This window comes from Perognathus longimembris, chromosome 22 (genome assembly GCF_023159225.1).
Source record: "Perognathus longimembris pacificus isolate PPM17 chromosome 22, ASM2315922v1, whole genome shotgun sequence".
NCBI lineage: Eukaryota > Metazoa > Chordata > Mammalia > Rodentia > Heteromyidae > Perognathus > Perognathus longimembris.
This window is the reverse complement of record NC_063182.1, coordinates 25,173,477-25,200,856: the sequence shown is the minus strand read 5'-3', so window position 1 is coordinate 25,200,856 and position 27,380 is coordinate 25,173,477. Positions and strand designations below refer to the sequence as shown.

The window sequence follows — 27,380 nt, the reverse complement described above, 5'->3', positions numbered from 1 at the left end:
TACACTGGGAGAGTCTTGGGTAGATAAATGTTGAAGGAAAATTGTGATTGTAAAGCAGGTAAACCAAAAATTTACCATTTTCTCATGATTCTTATTTGGTGAAGGACATACACCCCATTCAGAGAAGTCTTTCTGAATTACATGCTTGTGTTTCCTTCCATGTGAAACATTTTTTTTAAGCACATGCTAATTCTTCAAAAGGACCTTTGTTCTCAGAAGATCCACTAATGGAAGTATCTCTGCAGAATGTGGGACAAAATTCAGTTTCTACTGGAGATTGTCTTAGTGTGACTCATTTTTTAATCCTCTCCCTCCTTCCCTCATCCCTTCAAATACATTCTTCTCACTCCCACTCTCAGAATGACTTCAGAAGATTCTGTAACATGTTCTCAGAGGCCCATTGTGCAGTAACAAAGAGTCCCAGCAGTTAGCTGCAGAGTCTGGCCTTGCTGCTTTCCTGAGTTTCCTCAAGGCTGCTCTCATCCCAGACCTACACGCTTGCTAAGCACTAGGAATCCACCATGCCAATCAAACCTGTTGGGTGGATATGTGGGCAGGTGTTGAAGAACTTTTCTGGAAGAAGTATATACAATTTTTTTTGTAAAGGGGTTGTAGTCTGGGAAGAGCTGGGAATAAAATCCCCCAGGAGTCCCTAACTTTCCCATACACTTAGGAAGTAGACTGTGTGTTCCATATTCTTTTTAATGTCTTATAGGGAGTTTTAAATTTTTTATTTTTCCTAACTTTTTCTTGTCTTTCTTCTTTTTGTAGTTGAGGGGTTCCAGAAAGCCATCATGGACCTCATAGATGAGTTTAAAGATGAATTTCCTGCCATCCTAAGATTATCGAAGTCTAACCAGGTAATTGGATATTCTGTTTCAAAAGGAACACAGTAAGCATTTTGTTAATTGTACTATATGGGTTATTTTGAGATCAGTGCTTAAAGTTTCAGAAAATGTAACTTTTGCTTCAGAAAAACACTTTTCAAAGATGGAAGTCTGAAAGTCTTCAGAGGCACAGGAACAATGTAGTTTATTAAGATATAGTAAAAATGAATGTCAAATTAGAAAAAAAGCTTTGATATACTCTAAGTAATAGCTAAGGCAGTTAAATTGGCACAAACACTTAATTGACATAAATTGTTAACAATAGAAAGATAAATGCTGTGTGTTTGTGTCTTAATCTAGAAAGAAAATATTGATATCTGCCAATTTAAACAAAATATACATGTTTAATATTTTAAATCTCTGTTTGGAAAAGGATTTGAAACATAAAAATATTGAGAGTAGACGAGGACAATAGAAAATTTTGAGTAAATTAAGTATTATATATCATCTTTAGGGAACATAATTAACCTAACCTATTCAAAGGTATATATCAGTTAATGAAAAATATCTCAGCCATTTTGACCACAATTGTAATATAGTATTGTTAAAGTTATATTACAAAAAATAATCCATTTAACCAAAAGAAATACCAAGCAACACTGTGACTAACATGGTAGTCACGAAATGTATGCATATATTTAATCCAAAAGATAGGTATTAGAGATACCTTAAGCCAATCATAAGGATATCCAGCTCTCAGATATTTACTGGGAAGAGGAATATAAGATGTGATCCTTTCAAAAATTAGCCTAATTTAATAAAGACGGAATTGTAAACAGACAATTGCACTAGACTGTGATAAGCATTTTATAGCTACATTGAATTTAGAGAAGTGGCTGGCTTAACTTACTCAAGAGATAAGCTTCATGGACAAAGGACATTTGCATTGATTTTAAAGGATGAATAGGCATTTTCATGGTAAAGAAAAGAATAAGTGGGTAAGGGTGAAGGAAGCAGAGGGAGTTAGGAAAAAATGTATGCAACCATATGTTATATTTCCAAAATGTAACTAAATATGAATAATTAGCTGTGGGGCAATTAACTGAAGCAAGAAATAGAAAAATAGAAAACACTACTGGAGTCATTATATAGAGTGTTTTGTTTGCCCTATAAAAAAGACTATACTTTCTCCTAATTATAATCCAGATATATGTCAGTAAGTACTTTAAGAAAAGGACATCCAACTTATACTTTGCAGAAAGTGGTAATTCTGAATGGAGGCAAAGTTTCTAGTAAGATTATTATGAATGACAGCCAGGAGCAGGGCACTGACATTGGGAATAGAAAGAACAGGTTGGGTACAAGAAGTACTTAGTTTATCTTGCAACTGACAACGTGGTTGAGTGGAATACGAAGAGATTGAGGGAGACTTTGGATTCCTCAAGTGGCTGGAAGAATAGTGATTCTGTTAACCAGGATATAGGACTATATAAGAAAAGAGGATTGGGAGGTGATAGGATTAGCTTAATGGGATCACAGTTTTAGGGTATGCTATACCCTTCCTGAGTCCTAGAGTGGAACTATACATTTTAGGAGCTACTATAGCTGAAAATCCTGGTCTTGGGCTGTCAGGGAAGTAATCTTTTTGGCTCTCTTTCTTGGTCCCAAATTTTGGGGAGAGGTTACATCAAGGTGTGGGTCGCATATACATAGTGGTAAGATAGCATCCAAGTGGGTTGAGCCGGACATGATAACTCTTAAAAAGCTCTAAAGGCCAAATCTGATTTTGAAATTCCATAGACTTGGAATCTAGTCATTTCTTATTTTTGCATGCTCCTAGCCTCGTGTAACATATTTTTGAAACACTGGAGTCTTTTGGGCAATGATGTGGAGTAGTAAGGACGAGATGTACAGGTGTCCACGGTTGGTCTTCAACTTTAGATCATTAATGTAGCACTGTTGTACTACAGATTATTGAGGACTTAATGTGAGTGTTAGAAGCCAAAAGCAGGCCAGAAAAAGCCCTGATCTCCCTTCCTATAGCCAGTATTAGAAAAGTAGGATTTTATTTACTCAAAGAAGTTGTTGCCTTTTTCTAGAACGCCCTTTGTTCTTCTTTCTCAAAGTACCCTCAAAGTAGCCTAGAGCTAAATCACTAGAGCTGAAAGTATAGCTGATGGCAATATAGATGGATAGTTTGGCCCCCAAAGAAAGAACTCTTCATTCCCATTTCCAACTTCTTGAAATCCCCTCCTTAAAAGAACTGTACTCCACTTAGAGAACAAAGCCAAAGTTTGTTATTTTCTCCTTCGTGGACACACAGTTATTTTTCTCCTTCTTATTTTGAAGAATATTACAGAGATTGGCAAGAAGCCCATGGAGTTGAGATGTTATAACACATTTGAATCTATTTGCTCTTCACTTATCCATTAGCAATTAATAAATTGCTAAGGGATTAATTAGCAATTCATGGTTAAGCCAAATAGGGTTTTAAAAGGTCACATTGTGAGAGATATGCTTTTTGTTTTGTTTGTGAAAAGAATACTTTTAAGAATGCTTTATTAACTGGGGTTGAACTCAATTTTGTGATTCATATACAAAACCCACCCATCTCCAGTCATTTATTTATTTAGGAAAAAGCCTGGTACCTCACTGAAAGCAAAATAGATGTTGGGATGGTGGTAAAACTTTTGTAGAGGACTATACCCAGAATAATGTTTGTTATTACATAATTCTAAATGAATTTTTCCTGGGTCTTGGAAAGTTAATATTATAATCCTGACTTAAGGCAACAACTTTTGAGGTTCTGCCCTGTACTCTTCACACCTTGTATCCCAATCATTTCAAACTCTAATAACCTACAGTACTATTTTTTTTAATAAAGAGTAATACTCAAAGGTGTACATTGGAAAACTGAAAATTACTTTTAAATGAGGACTTAATTTTGTATGTGTGTGTGCTGATACCGGGTCTTGAACTCAGGGCCTCACAATCACTTGAGCCACACCTCTACTTCCAATTGTATACTAATTACTTGGAAATAAAAAAACTCAGAGATTTATTTCTGATTGTTTCTGAGTCTCAATCCTCAGATCGCAGCCTACAGAATAACTAGGATTATAGATGTGAGACATTGAAGCCTGGATAAGGAATTTTAAAATAGCAGCTTTTAAACTTGAACACAGAAAATTCACTATAACTGGGGAACTTAAAAAAAAAAATCTAATTCAGATTATCCTTACTGGAATGAGAGAACTCTTTTGTGGCAAACAGGTCAGTTTTTTTTGAGCTTTTTTCCCCCTTCTTTTTTATTATAAGAGGTGACCGTGTGGGTTGCTTTACATGAGGAATTATAAAATACTGGCACAGGCCACAATGTCATGCCCATGTCAGATGTTTGATTTTTGTATCTGTTAATGTGCTTTCCTGAGTTTTCTGTTTCTTTTAAGCATGGGACAAAATCTGCTAACCATATATTAATATCTGGAAATTACTTTGTGGTGGCATTAGACTTTGAAATATACCAGAATAAGACTGTATTAAAGATACACTTTCTTACACAGATCATACACAGATGATAAGGCATGGCTTTGTGTGTAGAGTGAGAACTCTTTTCTGAGCCTTTTATTAGTTTTTTTTATTTTTTGAAAATGCTTGACATAAAGCCAGAAAAACCTTCCTTCTTCTGAGAGGAGGGCTTTTTCTTTTCTTTTTTTTTCTTTTCTTTTCTCTTCTCTTCTTTTCTTTCTTTCTCTTTTTTTTTGTCAGTTGTGAGTCTTGAACTCAGGGTCTGGGCACTTTCCCTAAGTTCTTTTGCTCAAAACTAGAACTGTACCATTTTGAGCCACCTTGCCTCATCTGGTTTCCTAGTGGTAACTTGGAGATAAGGGCCTCATGTACTTTCCTGCCCAGACTGGCTTTGAACCTCGATCTTCAGATCTCAGTCTCCTGAGTACTAGGATTACAGGTGTGAGCCACCAGTGCCCAGCTTTTTTTTTTTTTTTTAATTTCATTTTGGTCTGGATCTAAGATTGCAACTTGGTATCCAAAACTTTGATAGAGTACCTAATAAGTTCAACAAATCCATAAGGATTGAAAGGCCAAAGAGGTAAAAAAGCTGAAGTTGCTATATGGCCTATGTGTACTTTGCTTTTCCACTTAGTAAAGAAGTCACTAAAGCAATTGAGCAGATACAAGATGTGATCTGACATGAGTTTCAGTGGAGTCTCTCTGGCTGGTGTATTATTGAAACAGTAATGTGCTATTGAAATCAAACAAGGGTGGAAGCAAGAAAACAGGTGGCTAGCTCACTAATATGAAAAGATAATGGTGTTATCTAGGTACAGTGAACTGGGAGTTGTAATACTGGGGGCGGTGGGGAGTGGCCAAATTCTGGGACTATTCAGAGAAAGAATTGAAAAAGATTTGCTGACAAGCTGGTTTCATAGATAGAGGCTAGTAAAATGCTGAGGTAATAGAAAATAGAGTTCAGCATTAAAACTGCTGATGACAAAGAAATAGGTCTGGCTCTAGAAAAAACAAAATGAGAAGGCAGGAGATATGTTGAGTGGGAGGAGGTCAAATGGAGAAATCTAGAGCACAGTTGGAGAACCTGCATAATTAACTGATGATGTTTCTTTTTGCTAGTGACTTTTCTAAGTGCCTTTGGGCATTTCTGAGGAGGGAGTGATAAGAGTTGGAATTTCTATTCGTATCACACTGATGATCAAAGTGATGAACAGGATTACATACTTTGCCACCAATTCCAGGCTGCTTAGGCTGTGTCCAAGTAAAAAAGATGTGAGGATTGAGGATGTCCTAAATTTAGGTGGTCAACATTTAAATCCACATATATAGTTCATCAAGAGAAGATATAGTATAGGTAGAAGACAAAAAGAAAAAAAAACTAGTATCTCAAGAAATTTTATTTTTTAACATTTCTTGTTACAATCAGTTGAGTAAGTAAGCAACTGAAGGAATGAATGAAGTCATCATCACAAATGGGTGATGTAAGATCCACCCTGGGAGAGCTCCATGCAGATGCCCCCACCTGTCTAAAATCTCTGCTCAGCACCTGTGTTACCTAGGTAACTGCCATACCTAGCGGCAGCCAACTACCCTCCCCTGGCCACACCTCCCCGCCCCTGCCCTAGATAAGGCAGGGCGGGGTGGGGGTCGCCCCTTCTCTCCCGCTGTGCATCATCCCAGACACAGGCCAGCAGTTCGGGAAGAAATTCTTCTCTCCAGCCTGAATACCACGTGGCATTCTCCTTTACCAGCTACCTACTTTAATAAACCTTCTAAGTGACTGTTATATGTAAAGGAATTTTCATTCTGCATCTAAGAATGTAACTAGCTTCTTCTCTGTTAGCAGTTTTTTTTTTTTTTTTTGGCAGTACTAGGATTCAAACTTAGGGCTTTGTACTTGCTAGGCAGGTACTCTACTGCTTGAGCCATGCCTCTAGCCTTTTTTGCTGTTGTTATTTTTTAGATAGGCCTTACTTTTTGTTCTCTTTTGATATTATGTGCTTCCTATATATGTTTTCCCTCTGTAGCTGCGGTGACAAGTGCATACTTTTTTTTTTTTTTTCCTGAGCTGGTCTCTGAGATCATCTCCTCATTTTCAACATCCCAAGCTTCTGGGATAGCAAATGTGTACCACCTCATGCAGCAATTGGTTGAAAATGAGGTATGATGAGTCTTTTTTGCCCTGACTAGCTTTGAACCACAATCTTCTTGATCTCTGCCTTGCTAGGATTGCAGGCCTGAACACTGTGGTCTAATTCTATTGTTACTTTCACGTCCTCTGAATCAGAAAGAACCACCACCATACATGTCCACCGGTGCCTCAATTAGCTTTCTTATAATATTTTCAAAACCAGTGAGGTAGTCTTGGGAAAGAATTTTGAGTGGATGTTTTGTGGTGGGGAAGATAAAGATGGTCAGTAACATTCTGTTGTCAGAATTAACCATTCTTTCAAAGCATACATAAGAATCATGAAAGTAAGCAGGGTGGTCAAGTTGTAACAATTGAGTGGTAAAGGCAAACAAGGGTGTTTGTCATTAGGGAATGGGTTTAGCAGCCTTGAGTTTATGATGACACTAGCATGGTGACAAAGTGACAAAGTCTGTCAGTACTGTTATGCATATTTTCATGAAAAAACATTGTTTATAAAAATCATTGCTTATAATATTTTGGTCAGCCCAAATTTTATGATCTCTACATGAGTTAATAAATTGCAATTGACAGCCTTAAAAATGAAAAACCAGAGAGCAACTACAAACAAGAAATAACATTGAGGGGATTGACTTCTGAACTCTTTTGGAGATTGAATAAAAATTGGTTAATACAAATAGATGTATACAACTTCTCACTCTGAGCCATTCTGTAAAAATCATCAAGAATTTGTCAAGATGGTCAGCGTGGTGGCACCTGCCTTTGATTGGGAGGGAGGCAGAGGCAGGAGGATTTGCGTTTGAGTTCAGTGTGGGCTGATATAGCAAGTTCCAGGACACCCTAAACTACACAGCACAATCCTGTCTCAAAATAAATAAAAGAAAACCTAAACAAAAGGAGCCTGCAGAATATCAGCATTTTATAACTTCACAAATGGGAGTGCCTCAAAATAGCAAACACTTCAAAGTTTTGGTAATGGTAGACCTGCACACACCCACTTCCATTCTTCAGGTTAATAAATGCTAATGAGGGAAGTCATAATCACAGTATAATCAGAATTAAAATCAATGATCTCCAGTTGTTCCACATTGAGGTTGAGTTGGGAGAGAATTGTGCAAAGAAGCATGTAGTCACAAGGAAACTAGAATCTGTATGCACTACAGTTTTGGACACTGTAGACAACAGGTTCTCTCCCAGGTTTACTCACAACTAAAAATGGTAGAAAATAATACCAGAAGATTGTACCTGCCTGTTATTTTGCTTGTTCTACTTCCATATAACTTCTTTCATGATTGTTTTTCTGTAAATGGCTTGGGATTGTAGCAATTTCAGCAGCCCACAATTTAGATGACACTTTCTTGAGACCACAGGTGGCTAATTGATGACTTTTCAGTACAAGAGCACATCAATTGCTACTAAAACACACATTCAGTGACTGGCAAGAACAGCTAATATTACCATCAACAACAAATGCTAAATAGGAAAAGAAGTATTGAATCTTGATGAGAAATAATGGTAATAAAATTTTAGGATAAAAGTTAAGGAACTCAAAATAAATATATAACATGTTAGCTCTTTTTTTCTTCTTCTTGCCATCCTGGGGCTTGAACTCAAGGCCTAGGCACTAAGCTGATTTTTAACTCAAGATTAGCACTCTACCACTTGATTCACAGTACCACTTCTGGCTTTTTCTGTTTATGTGGTACTAAGGAATCAAAATTAGGGCATCATGCATGCTAGGCAGGCACTCTACCACTAAGCCACGTTCCCAGACAGCATATTAGCTCTTAAACAAACATATGACATTTGTTAGAGCCAACAAATCCATTTAAAAGTATGTTGCATTTATATATTTAAGGTGAACAAATATTTAAGGATTCAAAGTTGATTATTTGCAATCAGTATTTATTAGCCAGTACTTTGTGCTAAATTATAACAAAAAAGCCAAAATAGCTCACAAAATTATGTAAATTCTTCATGAAAACATGTTAAATTGTTAATGAAAACTATAATGTTGCCTAGAGTACAATTAAACCACATTGTAAAAAACCTCTCTGGAACGTGTTTTTTATGGTAAAGCTGAGAAAGAATGATGTACCATGTGTTTTGGATAATGTCACAGTTTTTTTCTTCTGAAAATATTGATAGACTTTCTGAATTTTTAGAAGTAAAGTTTTCTTAAACTTATTGAATAGCATATAGGATATTAGTGTTTTTGTCTTTACATTATAAACATAGTTATGTGTATATATTCTTTATTTCATCATTTAAATATTTTAATGAGAACTAGGAAAATATTTGTAACATTTCTAATAAATAGTTATTTTAATAATTCAAATGACTAATGCTTAAATAAGAATTATTGTTTACTTTGGACAGGACTCTTTTTTTTTTGTGCCAGTCCTAGGGCTTGAATTTAGGGATTAGGCTCTGTCCCTGAGCCTCTTTGTGCTCAAGGCTAGCGCTCTACCCCTTGAGCCACAGCACCACTTCTCGCTTTTTTGAGGAGTTTATTGGAGATCATGGGGACTTTTCTGCCCAGGCTGGCTTCAAACCACAATCCTCAAATCTCAGCCTCCTGAGTAGCTAGTAGTGAACCACAGGCACCCGGCTTGACAGGACTCTTTTAAACAGTGAGTGAAAGAAAGTATAAACCCTGAAAGAAAAAATTTAAAACTCTAAGTTTTGGCTAGTTACTTCAGTTATAGATATTAATTCAAAGTGAATAAAAACAAACATGTTCCTATAAAATCTTAAGTAGATGAGTGAGTCATATAGAATTATGTAATCATTGCACAGGGAGTGTATATAGGATATGGAGCTCAATGTAGTTGTATACTCAGCTCTACTAGAAGTAGCTTTTAGCTATTCATTGACAAGTCATACAGCAGATGCTTTTCGAAGGATTCTATTTCAGACGAAAGAAACTACACAGAAATCATCCCAAGTCAACATGGCTCTCGCATTAGCCAAGATCAACCGGGGAACGCTGATTCAAGGATTAAACAGGATATCGCGATCCTCCAAATCAGTGGCCAGACTTCTGCAGCCTCAGCTTAAGCACAGGCTTTTAGAACTAAGGGGCATATCTCACCGTCTGCTGCGAGAGGTCAATGCACCAACGCAACCCCTGTACAACAACGTGCAGGTAAGCCTTCCTACCAGTTGGGGATCCTTCTTAGAGGATCTGTTTTAAGCATGCAAAATTTGAAAACTGATACACAATGGAATTTTATGCCTCTATCAGAAAGAATGACATTGTCCCATTTGTAAGGAAATGGAAGGACTTGGAAAAAATTATACTAAGTGAAGTGAGCCAGACCCAAAGAAACATGGACTCTATGGTCTCCCTTATTGGGAATAATTAGTACAGGTTTAGGCAACTCATAGCAGAGCATCACAAGGCCCAATAGCTATACCCTATGATCACATAAGATGATGCTAAGTGAAATGAACTCCATGTTATGGAAACAATTCTTACATCACAGTTGTAACTACTTTCAACATCCTATGTGTATCTGTAGCTTCTATTATTGATGATGTTCTTGTATCACCTTCCTATGGTTGTACCTAAACTATCTCTGTAATCTTATCTGAGTATACTGGAAACCGTGTATACTGGTATTGGAAGTAGGAAATTGAAAGGGAATACCAAATTTGAGAGACACTGGGTAAAAACAGACAAACAACTACAAAAGCAATACTTGCAAAACTGTTTGGTGTAAGTGAACTGAACACCTGGGGGGGGGAGGGAAAGGGGGAGGAGGCAGGGGGGGTATGAGGGACAAGGTAACAAACAGTACAAGAAATGTATCCAATGCCTAACGTATGAAACTGTAACCTCTCTGTACATCAGTTTGATAATAAAAATTTGGAGAAAAAAAAAGATTTGAAAACTGAAAATGTAGTGCACTTGATTGTCTTTCATGTGAAAAGGATATACTTGGAAAAGAGGAAGATTGGGCCTTTTCAAAATACATAGTATGCTTTCTCATTTAAATAAGTACAGAAAGGGAACTCATGATGATTTTTTTTCCTGATTAAACTATTTGAAACTGTCAATTTCAAATAATTTAGACACAATATACACAGGCAAAGTATAACTTGTGTCAAACTTAAGAGAAATATCTCAATGGGTTTCTTAAATGGTTGTGTTTTAGCTGGGTACCTGTGGCTCCTGCCAGTGACCCTAGCCATTCAGGAGGCTGAGATCTAGAGAGGATCATAGTACAGGGCCACCCAAGGCAGTAAAGTTCAGGAGACTCCCATCTTCAAATAGTCTTTAACATCATGTATTGAAGATCTTTAACTCTAAACTCACTTGGATAGACATTTAAATACATTTCAAATTTCATTTTCTACATTGTTTCCTAAAAGTTTTATTACATTTTTGTTAGGGAAACAGTTAAAATGTTTTCAGGATGAATTTTTCTAAACCTTACAGCACAGAACTCTAGTTATTTGTATCTGAATCTTGTTTAAAGTAGCCTAAATTTCACTACAGATCTAGAATCTCATAAGTCTGGCATCTAAGCCTAGAGCAAATAATTTCTCTCTCCCTTTAGCAACTTTTGTTCTCTTTTCCCTTTAACAACTTTTCAATAACTTTTCTCTCCCTGTAACATAAAGGGAGAGAAAAATCAGGCTTAACCTGATTTTCAAACCCTTAAAGGAGAAAGTTGTATTAGTTCATGTACACAACCCAGCATTGTTAAGATTCCAGACATAGCTGGGTATAGGTACTCAAACCTTGCCTTAGGAACTATTCTCCAATTCTCTCATGCCTGAGTTCTTTCTGTTTGCTGACTCAGTTCTTAGACTGACTTTCCCCTTTCAGTTACAAGATTAGTGGGACTCAACCCATCCAGGTTCAATAAACACAAAAGAGATGTCTGTGACCCATTGTTCCTGGAGAAGTCCTCAGGTTTGTTTGGGGGAATGGCTTACTTCTCAGCGCTTGCCTCTAACTCAGGGAAATGGGATGGGCTGACACACCTAGATCTCAATGCCCTCCTTTATCTCTGGGGTTGAAGTTGGAGACCTGTCTAGACCACATAGACAGAAAGTGTTATCAAAGGAGCAAGGCGCAAATTAAAATCTCTATTGTTTCAAGAGGACAATTAAGTGGCTGCTAGATGGCCAAAATCAACAAGCAGCCAACAAATGGTGCATTATATAGAAATCTCTCCTTAGTCAAAGACTTGAGACTTCCAAAAGCTTCAGGTAGTTCAACAATGAATTACCAGAGAACGGCATTTTTAAAAGGTTCCTTTACAATATCTGATAGCTATGAAAACAGAAAAGGTTTTGTGTTTTCTAATGACTGGATTCTCTAGGAACATCATGCCTCATTCTTAGATCATTATATCATCAAAAAGAAGCGTGTCTAAACTCTATTATCTTAAATTCCCACTGAAATATTCTTCTATATGTAATTCTTATCTTGCTACTTCTTACCTTGCACTTTGTCAAGCCCATAGTTCCAACAGGAGGAGGAGAGTGCGAATGAGGTGTCTTTTGAATAGTATTTCTGTATTTAGTATGAGATCATATCCATTATGTTATTTCTTTTTGCTTCTCTGCTAAATCAGAGATGTAAAGGGTCTGAAATTTTACACTACTTGCAGGCCAACAAGTTAGCCTGCAGTGAGGACACACACACACACACACACACACACACACACACAGAGAGAGAGAGAGAGAGAGAGAGAGAGAGAGAGAGAGAGAGAGAGAGATCCTTTGGTGAGAGACATTGATTGTTACAGTAAAACTGTTAGCCAGTGTCTTTTGTTTCCTTCCTCCCTTCCTTCCTTCCTTCCTTCCTTCCTTCCTTCCTTCCTTCCTTCCTTCCTTCCTTCCTTCCTTCCTTCCTTCCTTCCTTCCTTCCTTCCTTTCTTTCTTTCTTGATTTGTACAGGACAATGTGATGAAGGTCATTTAATATCTATGAGTGGGTAGCAGGTTGCATCACATAGGAGGAAAGGAACCTTGAAATGAACAGACTGAGCTTTTTATAGTGACACTGACTCATCTGCCCTGCTAATGTGTGTGTGTGTGTGTGTGTGTGTGTGTGTGTGTGTGTGTGTATGTGTGAAGAGTGGATTAGTCATACCTTGGAATGTAAGGAAATATGGAAGAGATATTTTACCTGTCATGGGGCAGTTTGTTTTCAGTGACCATGAAATGTCTAGTTTGGCACATCTCTAGATCTTTCCAGAAGTTACACTCTTTCAAGCTACCAAGGCTGTTTGATAGTCAAACATGGCCTTTGCTCAGAAGCCTCAGTTTGTACAGGATGAGGGAAAATCCATTGAGAATTGTCTTCTAACACTTATGATAATGCAATGCAGTGGTACTGTAAAAATTTGTATCTTTCTATCGTCAGTTGAACTTGTTATCAACTTGTTTCTTTTTATTCAGTAATGAGAAACTAAAAATTACAAAAGTTTGCCTTTACTGACCGGATGATGAGTTTCTAAGCTAAACTTAGAGATAAGTTGTGTTAACTTTTATTGATATATGTAGCTAAAGTTTCACTTCCAGTGGTACTCCATGGAAAGAAAAATAATTCAGTATATTTCTGAGCAGATAGACACTTCTGTTTCTCTCTCTCTCTCTCTCTCTCTCTCTCTCTCTCTCCGCTCTTCTATAACAAGCAGTGCCTTAATGAACCAGCTTAACCATACATGAGATTCTCTCTAAGAATATATGGAGACCTTGCTTACTTTATTAGCTGTCATGCAACTGTGAAAGGGCACTTTTGTGAAAATCATTCTGGTTCCTGAATCAGAGGACAAATTCTTTAAGTCATTCCTTCAAATATTACTTGTCTTTATTTTCTCTAAATCTCATCCGTTGATGCTTAATTAAACATATTTGAACCTTCCCTTTTTATCCTTTATAGGAATTTATCTTCATGGTGTTTTCTATTTCATTTTGATGAATCTTGTATAATTAGTAATTTAAAATATTATATTAAGCTGGGCACCAGTGCCTTGTACCTATAATCCTAGCTACTCAGGAAGCTGAGATCTGAGGACAGCTGTTCAGAGATACCCAGAGCAGGAAAGTCTGTGAGAATCTTTTTGTTGTTGTTGTTGGTTGTGGGGCTTGAACTCAGGGCCTGGGCACTGTCCCTTAGTTAGGTGCTTTGTGCTCAAGGCTAGCATTCTACCAATTGAGCCACAGCTCCACTTTTTTTTTTTTCTTTTTTGCCAGTTCTGGGGCTTGGGACTGAGGGCCTGAGCTCTGTCTCTGGCTTCTTTTTGCTCAAGGCTAGCACTCTACCACTTCAGCCACAGTGCCATTCTGGCTTTTTCTATATATGTGGTGCTAGGAATTGAACCTAGGGCCTCATGCACTCTACTACTAGGCCATATTCCTAGCCCTCCACCTTTTATTTTTCCAGTTGTTTTTTGAGTGGTTGATTGGAGAGGAGTCTCATGAGGACTTTTGTGTCTGGGCAGGCTTTGAACCACAATCCTTAGATCTCAGCTTCCTGAGTAGCTAGGATTATAGACATGAGCCACTGGTGCCCAGCTCGTAAGAATCTTCTCTCTTAATTACTCACCAAAAAGCTAGACGTAGAGCTATGGCTCAAGTGATAGAGCACTAGCCTAGATAGTCTAGTATCCTGTTTAAATCATGCTCCAAAGATCTTCTTTAAGTGTTCTGTCTGGTCCCTGGTCTGAGAGTAATGAATGATTGAAAGATAAATTGGTAACTGGAACAACTTAAATAGCTCTGCCCCAAACCCTCTCATATCATATTCTCTTATATTATGTGTTTGGGAATACCAGTAAAACAGATGACTTCCTTAAAACATGTGGAAATAGAGGAACATTTTCATTGACAATTTGCAGCATAGTCTTTCATCCCTTTTTTTTGTGGCTGTCTAAAGGGAAGCATACAGTAATGAACCTTAGGTTATGCAAAGACTAAATGCTGGTTTAGGAGCTGCCTGGACAATATACCTGTGGGCCTTTCTGGTTGGATGTTCAGATCTAGATAAAACATGTCCCATGTATCGTGGAAATTCTCCAGCATTTATGTAGTAAGTCACAGTGTAAGCCTATTATTTGATGTTATTACAGATCTCACTAACTAAATGAAAACATGGCCTAATAAACCAAAGCATGGGACAAAAAAACCCCAAATATGTCCCATGTTTCTTAACATATTGAAATATGTACCAAATATAAGCTGCTCCAAAACACACTCCATAGAAGTGATTTAAAGAGATTCTGGTAGCCACTTGTGATATGAGCATAGAGAGGTAGGGTCAAGCTTCTTCTAGGGCTACCTCATTAGAAAAGGTTTCCTTTGCACCTTACTATACATACTGTGATGGGTTGTTCCTCAGCTTTTGCAGGGCTGAGGCTGTAAGGACAAGGTATTGGCTACTTCTGGGAGGCCTTGGGAATGGGAAAAGCCTGAGCAGAGAATTCTCTGGAGGTTTCTGACTTCCCCATGCAATGATAGGGCATCTATCCAGCCAGCCTTGTGAGCTGCTGGGCTGAGTGAAGCCTGCAGCTGATCTCACTGCAGTGACCTAGATAACCAGCGTAGGTGCTGACTTCAGCCAAGACATATCAGCTCCTAGACAGAGTTGTTGATTCTGGTAGGCAAGGGTAGGGCCATGGGAGCAGGAACTCTTCCTGTGACTGTCGCATCCCTAATTGAGGCATTTGAAATGACCATTTCTACTTTGCATAGATCCTGTGGAATAGACAAAAGTGAGGTGAACCCTGGGCCCCATACCTGGCATTTCAGCCCATCCCAGTGAGCTTGTACTCAGGATGGAAATGGGAAGTTTGTATGTTGAAGTCAAGATGTCTCCTCACCTTCACCCTCCAGGTAGATTCCAGTTTGGACTTTAAATAGTAAATCTTGAAAATATCACGTCCTGCTATGGGTTCTTCATGGGCCTTGCACAAGGCAAACTTGGCAGGTATGAGTCAGACCTAGGAAAATAAGGTATTTTCCAGAAAACAGAACCTCTCAAAAAACAAACCTTCCCAAATTGGCCAAGAGGTGGACCTTAGAGACCTTCTCAGGACTGTCTGATTAAAAGCTTGCTTAGGAAAATGTTCTACCATATGTGAACATGGATAAACAAAGTTAGACCACTTTAAAAATTCATTTAAATTTCATTATCTTTAGTTGTACAAAGCAGTTGTCATTTAAGATAGCAGTTTATGAATACAGTGCATCTTGATCAATGTCACCTTTTCAAATTCTCACATCCCTCCCAACTCACCCATTCCCTCCCTTCTTCTTTTTTTTTTTTTTTTTTGGCCAGTCCTGGGCCTTGGACTCAGGGCCTGAGCACTGTCCCTGGCTTCTTCCCGCTCAAGGCTAGCACTCTGCCACTTGAGCCACAGCGCCGCTTCTGGCCGTTTTCTGTATATGTGGTGCTGGGGAATCGAACCTAGGGCCTCGTGTATCCGAGGCAGGCACTCTTGCCGCTAGGCTATATCCCCAGCCCATAAGCAGACTTTTTGACAGCTTTCTCTACTGTAAATTATTAGTAACTTTCCCCTTCCCTTCCCTTCCTTTCCATTCCCATTTTTCTCCTCTTCTCTCCCATTCTCACTCTTCCTCTCTCCCATTATTTTTCCTTCCCCTCTTTGCTATGAAAATACATGGTCATATAGATTTTGTAAACCTAAAGAAACACCCCCCCCCAGCTTGTCTATTAACAGAAGTCATTGTTTCTTACAACATTTGTTACTGAATTCTTGAGTTAGAGTTTCCTCTTTGACTCTCCTTGTATTGTTGAGGTGGTTTTATGTAACGTAAATTGGTCAGCATGGTACTTCTCCAACGTTTAGGCCATGTATAAGTGGTTCTTTATTTTCTCAATTGCTCATACTTGGATTTTATGTGATTTATGACACAATTTGTGAAAATTTGAACTTACTTCTATAAGATGAGGCAATCAGAATTATGTAGAACATGCTTAAATAGTAAGACATTTTAAATGTTCAATTATCTATATTATAAATATTAATATTATAAACAAATAATTATAAAAGACTTATGTGAACATAACATTGATTCCAAAATGCCTTTAATTCAAATATGCAAATAAAATGAAATTAATGTAACGAAGTAAGAGGATTTTCTTAAGTGAAGAGAATCTAAATAAAGACTCCTATTTCCCAAACTTCTGTTTATTTCTCTCATTTTCTACCATACACAATTCCTGCTAAAAGCAAACCAAAAGTGAAATGGAGTGGTTTATAATATGAAAAATATGTATTGTAAATAAGTCAAAATTAAAAATGGCTATTTCCCAGTAGCAACATAAATTTTGGAGAAAAACTTTTCTACAGGATGATTCTTTTTGCAGAAAAAGAAGTTATTTATTCAAACCATTAAAATAGTGAAAAAATCTCCTTTAGACAATATACACTTTAATTATTCACAAGCACAATATGTATCATCTACATAAAATTCATCTGGGAACTAATCAGTTTTCGTTACTTTTAAGGGAAGGACTGAATGTGAGAAAGATGAAGTGAACTAATTTCTCATGAAGACACCACTTTTATGTTTTTTAATGGCTTACTTAATACTTAGGAATATAGAGCTCCCATTATGCACTCATGTATTCACAGACTCATGAACCTTTCCACTCTGCTAGGAAGCATTTTGCTGGAATGTATCTACTTTTCTTTCTCCCAAAGGGTCTGGTCTCCTTTTATGCTTGTCTAGTTAATAGTTGGATTCAAAGCCATGCTGTCATTTTGATGCTTCCAACAACACAAGAAAAATAAAAACAGCCTCTGCTTCATTTCCTGGAAATTCTTTTTGAAAGCCAGGAACTCTTGAGAAATTTTCCAGGTTGACTTATGGAGGGAATGAACTAAAACTTCCCTACCATGTGCCTCTACATCTGGGAATTGGTATGGCCTGAAGAGAAAGTAAGAATGGACTCTCTTCACACTTTTTAGCTAGTAGCTGGACAGTATTCATGGTTTCTCCACTTCATAAATCATGTAAAAGGTGGGCAGGGAATTTTTTTAAATTAAATTTTATTGACAAGGTGATGTACAGATACATAATAAGGTAGTACGTACATTTCTTGTCTTATTTGTTACACCGTCCCTCATTTTTCTTTCCCTTCCCTAGTTCAGATAAGTATATATACAATATCCAGTGTACCAAAATCATATACAGAGACCACAGGGGTTTAGGCAGGGAATTGTGATTAAACCCTTTGCTTTTTATTCACCTAATGACAGCAGTAAACAAAAACAAAACATACTTCAACAGGATTCTGTGCATGCTTTTACGTAACAATTTCACTTAAATTGCTATGTGCCATTTCAACTTAGAAAATAAGGGAAACCAGAATTTAATATCTCTCAATTTTGTATACATACTTAATAGATTTGTTAGAGAATAAAATGAAACATTGAATAAATGAATCCATTACAGAAGAACTTGGAATATAATGGGTGTTCTATATATATAAATCCTTTTCATTCTGGGCTCTGATGGCTCACACCTGTAATCCTAGCTACTCAGGAGACTGAGATCTGAGGATCATGGTTCAAAACCAACCGAGGCAGAAAAGTCCATGAGACTTTTATCTCCAATGATCTACTTTGAAAAGGCTGGAAGTGGCGCTGTGGCTCAAGTGGTAGAGGGCTAGGCTTGAGCAAAAAGACTAGCAATAAAATTCAGGGACAGCATCCAGGCTCTGTGTTCAAGCCCCAGGAAAGGCAAAAAAAAAAAAAAAAAAAAAAAAAAAAACCGAACAACTTTTTCTTTTCTTTTTGGCCAGTAGCAGAGCTCATCACTTTCTACTTGCTCAGCTTGTTCACTCGCCTGGTACTCCTCTACTCAAGCCACACCTCCAGCCCAGCTTTGTGCTGGTTATGCTAGAGATGATTCCCATAGGCCATTCTGTCTGAGCTTGTCTCGAATCTCAATCCTTCAGATCTCAGCATCCTGAGTAGCTAGAGATATAGATAGGAGCTACTATGAAAAAAACCCCTGTATTTCTAATTCTTATCCTAGCTAGAACAGCCATTTTCTAGACTTCTAACCACATAGGTCAACGTGGTCTGTTTTTGTTTGAATGGAATCGTTGGTTGTGCTTACAATTTTGAACCTTACTCTTGTTCATATCACATAAGACATTAATAATGTCTACCATGTCCTTTCTTCCTAGCCATGTGCAGGCCTTCTGCTAAGTATGTTACTAGCATTTTATTATCTTCACACCAAACTTGTGAGGCAAATCTCAATTTCAAAGTACCTTCCTTTAGCACTCTTCATAAGCCATATTCCTAGCAGCACCGGTATGTTAGCAACACATCTTACTGATCCTATTAGCGTTTAGGCCCTGCAACAGGATCCTTGCTTTAACTCTAGCTTTCCCACTTACTACTCCTTCATTTTTCTTTATTTATGCAATATGGATAAAATATCAATTTCACAGGATTTTTTTAAAAAAAGAAATGAATAGAACATTTGCAAAACACATAGTTCATGTTTGTTTGTTGTTGTTTCTTTAAGATGAGAATCTTTTTGTGCTACCCAGGGTAGTCTTGAACTGGTGGAGTTGAACTCTGGGCCTCCTCTTCCCACAGCCTCCCAAGAATCTGGGACTGTGGTAATGTGTCACTGTGGGTTTTTGGCTTATAAAACATATAGAACAGGACTATTTACACAATGCCACATAAGTGTTTGTTCAATAAGATGTTATCATATGTTCTTCAGAAGTACTTTTTTGAACATGCTAGTCCTGGGGCTTGAACTCATGGCCTGGGTGCTCACTCTGAGCTTTTTTGCTCAAGCGTTAGTGCTCTACTGCTAGCCCCACAGCTCCACTTCTGGCTTTTTGGTGGCTAAGAGTCTCACAGACTTTCCTGCCTGGTCTGGCTTGGAGCCTCAGTCCTCAAATCTCAGCCTCCCGAGTAGCTAGATTGTAGGCATGAGTCCCTGGCACTCAGCTGTAGCAACATACATTTAACACATACAGTATAATTTCCTAGCCATTCTTCCATTGTTTATTATTTCAATTTCTATGATGCACTAAATGATGTTTTTAATTCGAAACAATGTCTTGCTATGGTGACTAGATTGGCCTTAAACTCCTGGGCTCCAGCCATCTGCCTTGCCTCATTGCCTTAGTTTCCCAAACAGCTAGGGTTACACCCACATGCCTTTTTCTTTTCTTACTACTTCACTGGGGATCAAACTGTGGCACATGCAAGGCAAGCATTGAGCTTTATCTTAGCTCCTCAAGGCTATAAATAACGTTTTAATGACCATGTACATACTGTTCTTTCTAGTGTTTGCACATTTTCTATGGTGCATTTGCATGATTTTATTAGTTACAGCCTGGACCATTTGGAAGTTCTGGAAGCTGTGGACAGAGCGGCTTGGCTCTTTGGAGGAGCATAGCTAACTTCCATTTCACTGCCGAAAGGGAAGGACTGTTTTTCCTAATGGGCAACAGAGGTGGCCTATAAGACCAAATGCTTCTCTTAAACGGACTATATTATATGGGGAGGTTTAAGGCAAGCACTCCGATTACCACAAACGAGAAACATCTGGGAGGCAAATTCATGCTTGGCATAAACTTTTCCTCCATGCTTAATGATCATCTAAGGTCAGTGCTGGCTTCACCAGTGTCATAGTTAACATTTCCAAGCAGCTCATTAATCTCCAGGAAGTGCTGAGTATTTTCATTGCTGTTTGTTTAATTGAGGTTGTGAATAATTTAGTAAAGAATGATTGCATGAATCTGAACAAAGAAAGGACTGTATTTTTCTAATATACACAAGGAGCACCTCCTAGTGAGCATAGTTCATAACCACCAAAAAAATTTAGATTTCAGAAATGCAAGAATTTTATAGCTTCGTCCTAGTTTTTTTTATTAGCAAAAGGAAATATCTTCTTGTTGAAGGTAAAGAATAAACTAATATATTTTCAAATTTGCAAAAAGCCCAAAGAGTTGTAACCTTGATGTCATTTTTCAGAAAAAAATGTTTCTCATTTTGTAACAACATTGTAAAGTATAATAATGATATTTTTAAATAAATTATTTTCTGTTTTTACAGGTCGGAAGGGGTTCTTTGTTTGAAATCATTTCATTTCCTGCCAAAGCTGCTTTAACTAGTATAATCTATGCTTCCTATGCAACACTAGTCTATTTGGTAAGTCAAGAAAATCATTTAAATCTAGTGATAAATATACCTTTTTATATAATTGTTATATAATTTTTATGTAATTGTTTTATACATTTGTTTATATAATTTATATAATTGTTAATGAGACTATTTATAAGCTGACTTTTTGTATAACTGTAACTGTTGTGTACCTTGTTATCCAATATAGTTTCATATTAGACGTTTACTTTTCTGAGAGTTGAATCAGTCCAGAAATTTGCTTAAATAACTCAAATTACTTTGTTTGTATCAAAAATTGATTAAAATATTTGAAGATGGTGTGAGGACATTTTTAGTTTTTGCTTTAATGTAGTTACATTGGTTTTATTTGGGCCAGTAACCCCTGCTGCCTTTAATTCACTATTCTACCACTGTGGGTCTCTGACTTCAGAGGAAACAAGTATTAGTGAACAGTGTATTGTTATCAAGTGCCCTGTAGGACAAAAGTATGAAATACTTTAAAATCAATTATAAGGGCTTTATTTCCTGTTAATAGACAATTGTGCTTTAAAAATTAATATACACAACGCTCACAGCTTGATAAATAGCACAATTCATCGTGGTGTGTGTACGTGCATGCGTGTGCCCATGCCAGTGCTGGTGCTGGAACTCAGGAGCTCATGATTTTGCTCAGCTTTCTCAATCCTGAATGGCGTTCTACCACTTAAACCACACCTCCTCACCACATTCTTGCTGGCTAGCTAAAGATGAAGTTTTACGGGCTTTTCTGCCCTGGCTGGCCTTGAAATGTGATCCTAAATAGCTAAGATTACAGGTGTGAGCTACTCGTGCCTAGCTCATCTCTTAATCAAGGCTAGGATAAGGCAAGAATAAGAATCCTGGTTGTTCTATATCACCACTGATATTTAATATTGTCAATAATTTGCATTTTAAGTTTTTTAATTGGTGAAACAGGTTTGAACTCAGGTCTTCATGCTTGGCTAGGCAGGCACTCTGCCACTGGAGCCGTGACTCCAGCCTCATTTTAGTCATTTCCGGGGAAGGTGGTATTGTATAATGGAGTTTTAATTTGCATCTCCTTGGAGATTGAGTACCTTTGCATGCATTAGTTGGCTATTTTGATACCGTCTATGAATTTCTGTTAAAGTCCCTTTCATTTTTCTATTGAGAGATATTGAGCTTTTAAAATTATTGCTTGTATTTTAAAATATAATCAGAAACATGTCTTTCTTTGATTTTTGTGGGCACTTCTTTTCTAATCCTATGACTTACTTTTTTATTCCCTTTTTATTCATTAAAAGCAGAGGCTATTCATTTTAATGCAGTTTAATTTAATATATTCTTATATGGTGTGCTGGAAATTGTGTGTGTGTGTGTGTGTGTGTGTGTGTGTGTGTGTGTGTGTGTAATTAAAAGAAATCCTGCCCCATACCCAGGGTCATGAAAACAGTTTCACCTGTCTATTCTAGCAGGTGTATTATTTTTTATCTTTACTTTTAGATTCATAATGCTTGTAAAATTGGTAAGTAAAGGGTACATATTTTCTCCCTGGATAAATTAGGAAATACTCAGTTTATCTGGAACAAGTCTTTTTTTATTGTCCTAGAATACCACCAACACCCTTTTATTTAACAAATGAGGCTTTCTCTTTATGTAGATCTGTTTATAGACTCTATTCTGTTTGGCTCATCTAACCTTACACCCGTATAGCACTGTGTTAATCACAGGAGCTTTGTAAGGTATCTTTTTTTTTTTTTTTTTTTTGGCCAGTCCTGGGCCTTGGACTCAGGGCCTAAGCACTGTCCCTGGCTTCTTCCCGCTCAAGGCTAGCACTCTGCCACTTGAGCCACAGCGCCACTTCTAGCCATTTTCTGTATATGTGGTGCTGGGGAATCGAACCTAGGGCCTCGTGTATCCGAGGCAGGCGCTCTTGCCACTAGGCTATATCCCCAGCCCGTAAGGTATCTTAATAACTGATAGAATAAATCTTTTCTCTAATCCATGAATATGGCACATCTGGGAATTCATTTGGGATTTTAAAAATTTCTGTCAATAACTTTTATCTTCTTGTCAAAGGTATTACACATTTTTGTTACTTTTGGACAAAAGTACTGAGACACAAAACAATATTAAAAGTTCCCAAAATTTATAGATCGAGTGCAATTAAAATCCAATCAAGTGTGTATGTCTGTGTGAAAGTTAACCAGTTGATTCTGAAATGTATTGGGAAGTATAAAAGGACAACACCCACAATATCCTTGAAAAAATAAAAGTAGAACTTATTTTTAAACAATTCAGTTAAAACATTTATCAAATACTTTGTAAGTTGATGTTAAACATAAATGCAAAATTGATATGTTAAATATAAATACAAAATAGACAAAATTGAACTCTGTTACAAATAGATTATAAAGGAATGGATAGGAAGAAATGGCTGTGACAAAAACAAAAACTAAACTAAGATCCAAATTAAACTTTCATTTCTCAAATACTATTGAAATTATCCCACACTATTCTAGACAAACACCACACCACTAAGCCACATTCCCAACCCTACCCACACTATTCTAGATCCTAGAAATGTGTTGGGTTTTTTTTTAATGTTGTGTTTTTGTTTTGTTTTTTGCTAGTCCTGGCCCTTGGACTCAGGGCCTGAGCACTGTCCCTGGCTTCTTTTTGCTCAAGGCTAGCACTCTACCTCTTGAGCCACAGCGTCACTTCTGGCCATTTTCTATATATGTGGTGCTGGGGAATCGAACCCAAGGCTTCATGTATATGAGGCGAGTACTCCACCACTAGGCCATATTCCCAGCCCCCCTAGAAATGTTTTAAGTAGACAACAGAACCTTTTTGGTGACCTGACAATTGGTCTTAAATACACCTATGGCCAAAGAGAGGTTACGGTTGGAATTATGGTTTTGGAAACAGGTAATATATTATGTTGTGTGTTAATGCTCTATGATCGGAACCATGCCAAGCAAAGGGGGCTAAGTCAACAGGAAGGTAAAGAACAGAGACATTAAAACTGAGCAAAGGAGCTGGGAATGTGGTTTAGTGGTAGAGTGCTTCCCTAGCATGCATGAAGCCCTGGGTTCCATTCTTCAGTACCACATAAACAGGAAATGACACTGTGGCTCAAGTGGTAGAGTGCTAGCCTTCAGCAAAAGCAGCTCAGGGATAGTGCCCAGGCCTGAGTTCAAGCCCAGGACTGGCAAGTAAGTAAATAAATAAACCAATAAACCAATAAATAAATAAATACTGAGCAAAGAAGAGATTCATCCATAAATGAGAAAAGAAGTAAAAATCATAAAAGCATAAAATAGATCAGAGGAAACAGTGTAGAGTAAACACAGATATGGGAAGTTATGAGTGGTTTCAAACAAATTACAAAAAGTCAAGCACAACAAAAATTTGAAAAGTTTTCTAGACCTAATAGTAAAGGTTTGGGAGTGAATCATCTTGAGAACGATGACATAGTGGCGTGATGGGCTAAAGAAGACAGAAATAAGCAAGTTTCATAGTGAACAGATGATAACATGGCAACTAAGAATATTAACTGTGATTGGCCAAAGAAACAAAGGGTGTTCTCACAGTCTAGGGGAAGCAAGGTCTAACCGATTTTAAATTTTAGCATGAAAGACACTCACCTTATTACTAGTTAAGACCAAGGATGGAGAGACACAGAATAATCAGTAGAGAAGATGATAGGATAGAAGTTACAGATAAAGTTAAAGATACATGGATATTGACTTTCCAGACACTTCATCTTTGAAGGCCAAGGAATAGCTTATCAGAATGGGCACAGATATAATTTTATATGTGAGGAAGAAGGACTCTTCAAATAAGTCAGTTTTCTAACATTTTCCCCCTAACACAGCATAGAGAAATCCTATTAGGGTTAAATGAATGGGACTATTTGTACCAAAAAGTGATGGACTGAGAGTTTATAGCTATGGGCTTGGATATATTCAGGTGTAATCAAGAGAAAAATAAAACTTGACATTTAGAAGTCTGATGTTCAGCAGTTCTTAGATTTATATAGTAGATCTACAATGCTGTCAGGAATTCAGGTGGTACGTTCTGGGATTACATCAAATTAAAACGCTTCTGAATAGCTAAGGAATCTGTCAAGAGTGAAGAGACAAGCTATAGAATGGGAGAAAGTCTTTGCCAGATACTCATCTGTCCAATGAGTGTCATCTATCATATAGCAAGAACTAAAACAAAAGCAACAGAACCAATATTTAGTACTACAACCAACAAATAGGCAAATGATGCGAACACACATTTCTAAAAAGTAGTGCAAATGCTTAATAAAATACCATTTTAAGCTATCTGTTGGGGAAATGCAAATGAGAACCAAATGAGAAATTCTACCTTATCCTAATGAAATAGGTAATATTAAAAAATAATAAGAGTAAAAACCAAAAATCAAAACCCTTTCTATGATGTGGGGGCAAGAATGAATGTTTGTTGCTATCATTGGTGGAAATGTAAAGTAGTGGAAGAGTGCTTTGAAGAGTGCTGAAAATTAGAAGTAGAGCTACCATATGAACCAGAGATTCCCCTCCCATGTATATTTGCAAAGGAAACAAAGTCAACACACACAGGAGATACTTGTATGGGGTTTTTTTGGTAGTGCTGCTCATAATAGCCACATTATAGAGTCAGTCTAGGCACCTCAAAACCGATGGATTTTTTAAAATAGGGTAAAAATATATTCAACAAAGAGTTAATCAAAGAGTGAACTCACGTCATGTGCAAGCATATTAGAGGTCATTATGTTAAGCAAAAATCAGACACAAAAATTTTGCATGTGTTCTCTCATATGTAGAAATTAGATTTTTTTCAAGTAGATGGGAAAGTATAGAGGGACTAGTTAGAGACACGAGTGCTCAAAGGGAGGAGATGTGTACATAAAGAGGAGCATATGAAGATAATTGGAAGGGTAGATCTACATGATATATGCAGGTATAGAAATGAAACCATTAATATGCATTAATTATATATTAACATATAAAATTTATATGCATTACTATTCATATAATTTTCCTGTGAAAGCATGATTTCAGAACTGGAAGAAAGAGGGGAAGGAAGGAAGAGGAGAGAAGAAAATAGAAGCCTTGTGTTTATAGGCTATATTATGTCATCTTGAGGCATTTCTTTTGTAAAAATAAACTAGTTTAGTTCTCTTATGCTTCATTGAATTTTCTATTCTCCTTGCTTGCCTTAACTCCTTGGATCAATCTCCATTATTAGCAAACTTATAGACAAGTTTAATGAATATAGTTTGTGATTCTGTGTTTTGAAGTTGTGTTTCTCTGTTGAATTTTGATTAGTCTTCTCTTTAAAGCACTGGATGGCATTTTTGTTCCCAAACAGGAAAAGTAGATCAAATGTTTTTTAGAAATCATTTGTCTAGGGCCTGGGAATATGGCCTACTGGTAGGCCCTGCTTGCCCTATATACATGAAGCTCTGGGTTTGATTCCTCAGCACCACATTTATAGAAAAATCAGAAGTGATGCTGTGGCTCAAGTGGTAGAGTGTTAGCCTTGAACACCAAGAAGCCAGAGACAGTGCTCAGGCGCTGAGTTCAAGCCCCAAGACTGGCGAAAGAAAGGAAGGAAGGAAGGAAGGAAGGAAGGAGTCATTTGTCTACCAGTTGATACTCCTTTCTCACCAAACTATTTTTGTCCTCCTATTTTATAAGCAGGCATAAACCAAGTCTGGAAAGAAGAAAACCAAAACCAAAAAACCTACTTGGAGGTAGAAATATGTTTGGGGAAATGACTTTGTCTTAAAGAAAAGTTTCATTTAATTAAATCAGGAGAGTAAAGATGTGAAATAATGCATGAAAAAGATGCAAAGCATATTTTTATTGAAGCATATTGCTGCCTAAATTGTAGCATAATATATGTAGAACAAGAAATCAGTCTTTGAATACTTGTTGTGTTTCTGGAGTTCCTGAAAGTTCCTGAAGTGCTTTTTTTTTTATTATGTGTATTAATATGCATATTAATGAGTTTATGTTAAGCACTATATTAACTTTTTATTTGTGGTTGTTCGTAACTTAAAAAAACCTTTCAAAATGTTTTAATCTCATAGGCAGTCTGTGTTAATGCTGTGCTGGAGAAAGCAAAGAACATTTTCAAAGAAGAAGAATCTATAAGGCGAAACCAAGAAAATGAACTTTGTAGAAAAGCCTTTTCTGAACCTGTGCTTCCAGAGCCGGTGTTTCCTGCAGCCGAAATCAAAGCGAAACCTTACAGGTCACTGCCAGAGAAGCCAGACAAGGTTTCAAATCAACCCACACTTCCTGACAAGGGAAGCAATAAGATCCAGGTTTTACATTCAGTGTTTGACCGATCCGCCGAAATGAATGAATAAGCAAATCTTGAACCCAAGTATCACTGTAGAGCACCTGTGTTACCTACTGGCACATTTCATCTGGCAACACCAGGAGACTAGTTTCTAGTGCTCTGCTTTAGCCAAAGGAGAGGGCAGAACTTCTACTGTTTACATGGCAGAAAAAGTAAAATGAATCTTGATGTAAAAATGTTCTATATGGTTACACAGTGTTCTTACTTATTTTTGTGCCAGGACTGGGGCTTGAACTCGGGGCCTTGTGACCTTCCTTGGCATTTATTTCCACTCAAATCTTGGTACTCTACTGATGGAGCCACACTTGCATGTCTGGTTTTTTTGCTGGTTAAATGGAGATAAGAG

General features: G+C 37.3%; 1 protein-coding gene across 1 annotated transcript; it reads left to right on the top strand.

Moving 5' to 3' along the window:
* Nucleotides 1-421: 421 nt before the first annotated feature.
* On the top strand, nt 422-27,380 carry Spata9 (spermatogenesis associated 9). Its single transcript, XM_048331279.1, has 5 exons — nt 422-582; nt 772-860; nt 9,422-9,652; nt 20,585-20,680; nt 26,760-27,380. Exons 1-5 carry the CDS (start codon nt 522-524, stop codon nt 27,039-27,041), a joined length of 759 nt encoding a protein of 252 aa, XP_048187236.1. The 5' UTR covers nt 422-521; the 3' UTR covers nt 27,042-27,380.

Coding starts and splice junctions, on each gene's coding strand:
- Spata9 (XM_048331279.1), top strand. CDS start 522: ATGCCAATCAAACCTGTTGGGTGGATATGTGGGCAGGTGTTGAAGAAC. Junction 861..9,421: donor GATTATCGAAGTCTAACCAG/GTAATTGGATAT, acceptor ATTCTATTTCAG/ACGAAAGAAACTACACAGAA. Junction 9,653..20,584: donor CCCTGTACAACAACGTGCAG/GTAAGCCTTCCT, acceptor CTGTTTTTACAG/GTCGGAAGGGGTTCTTTGTT.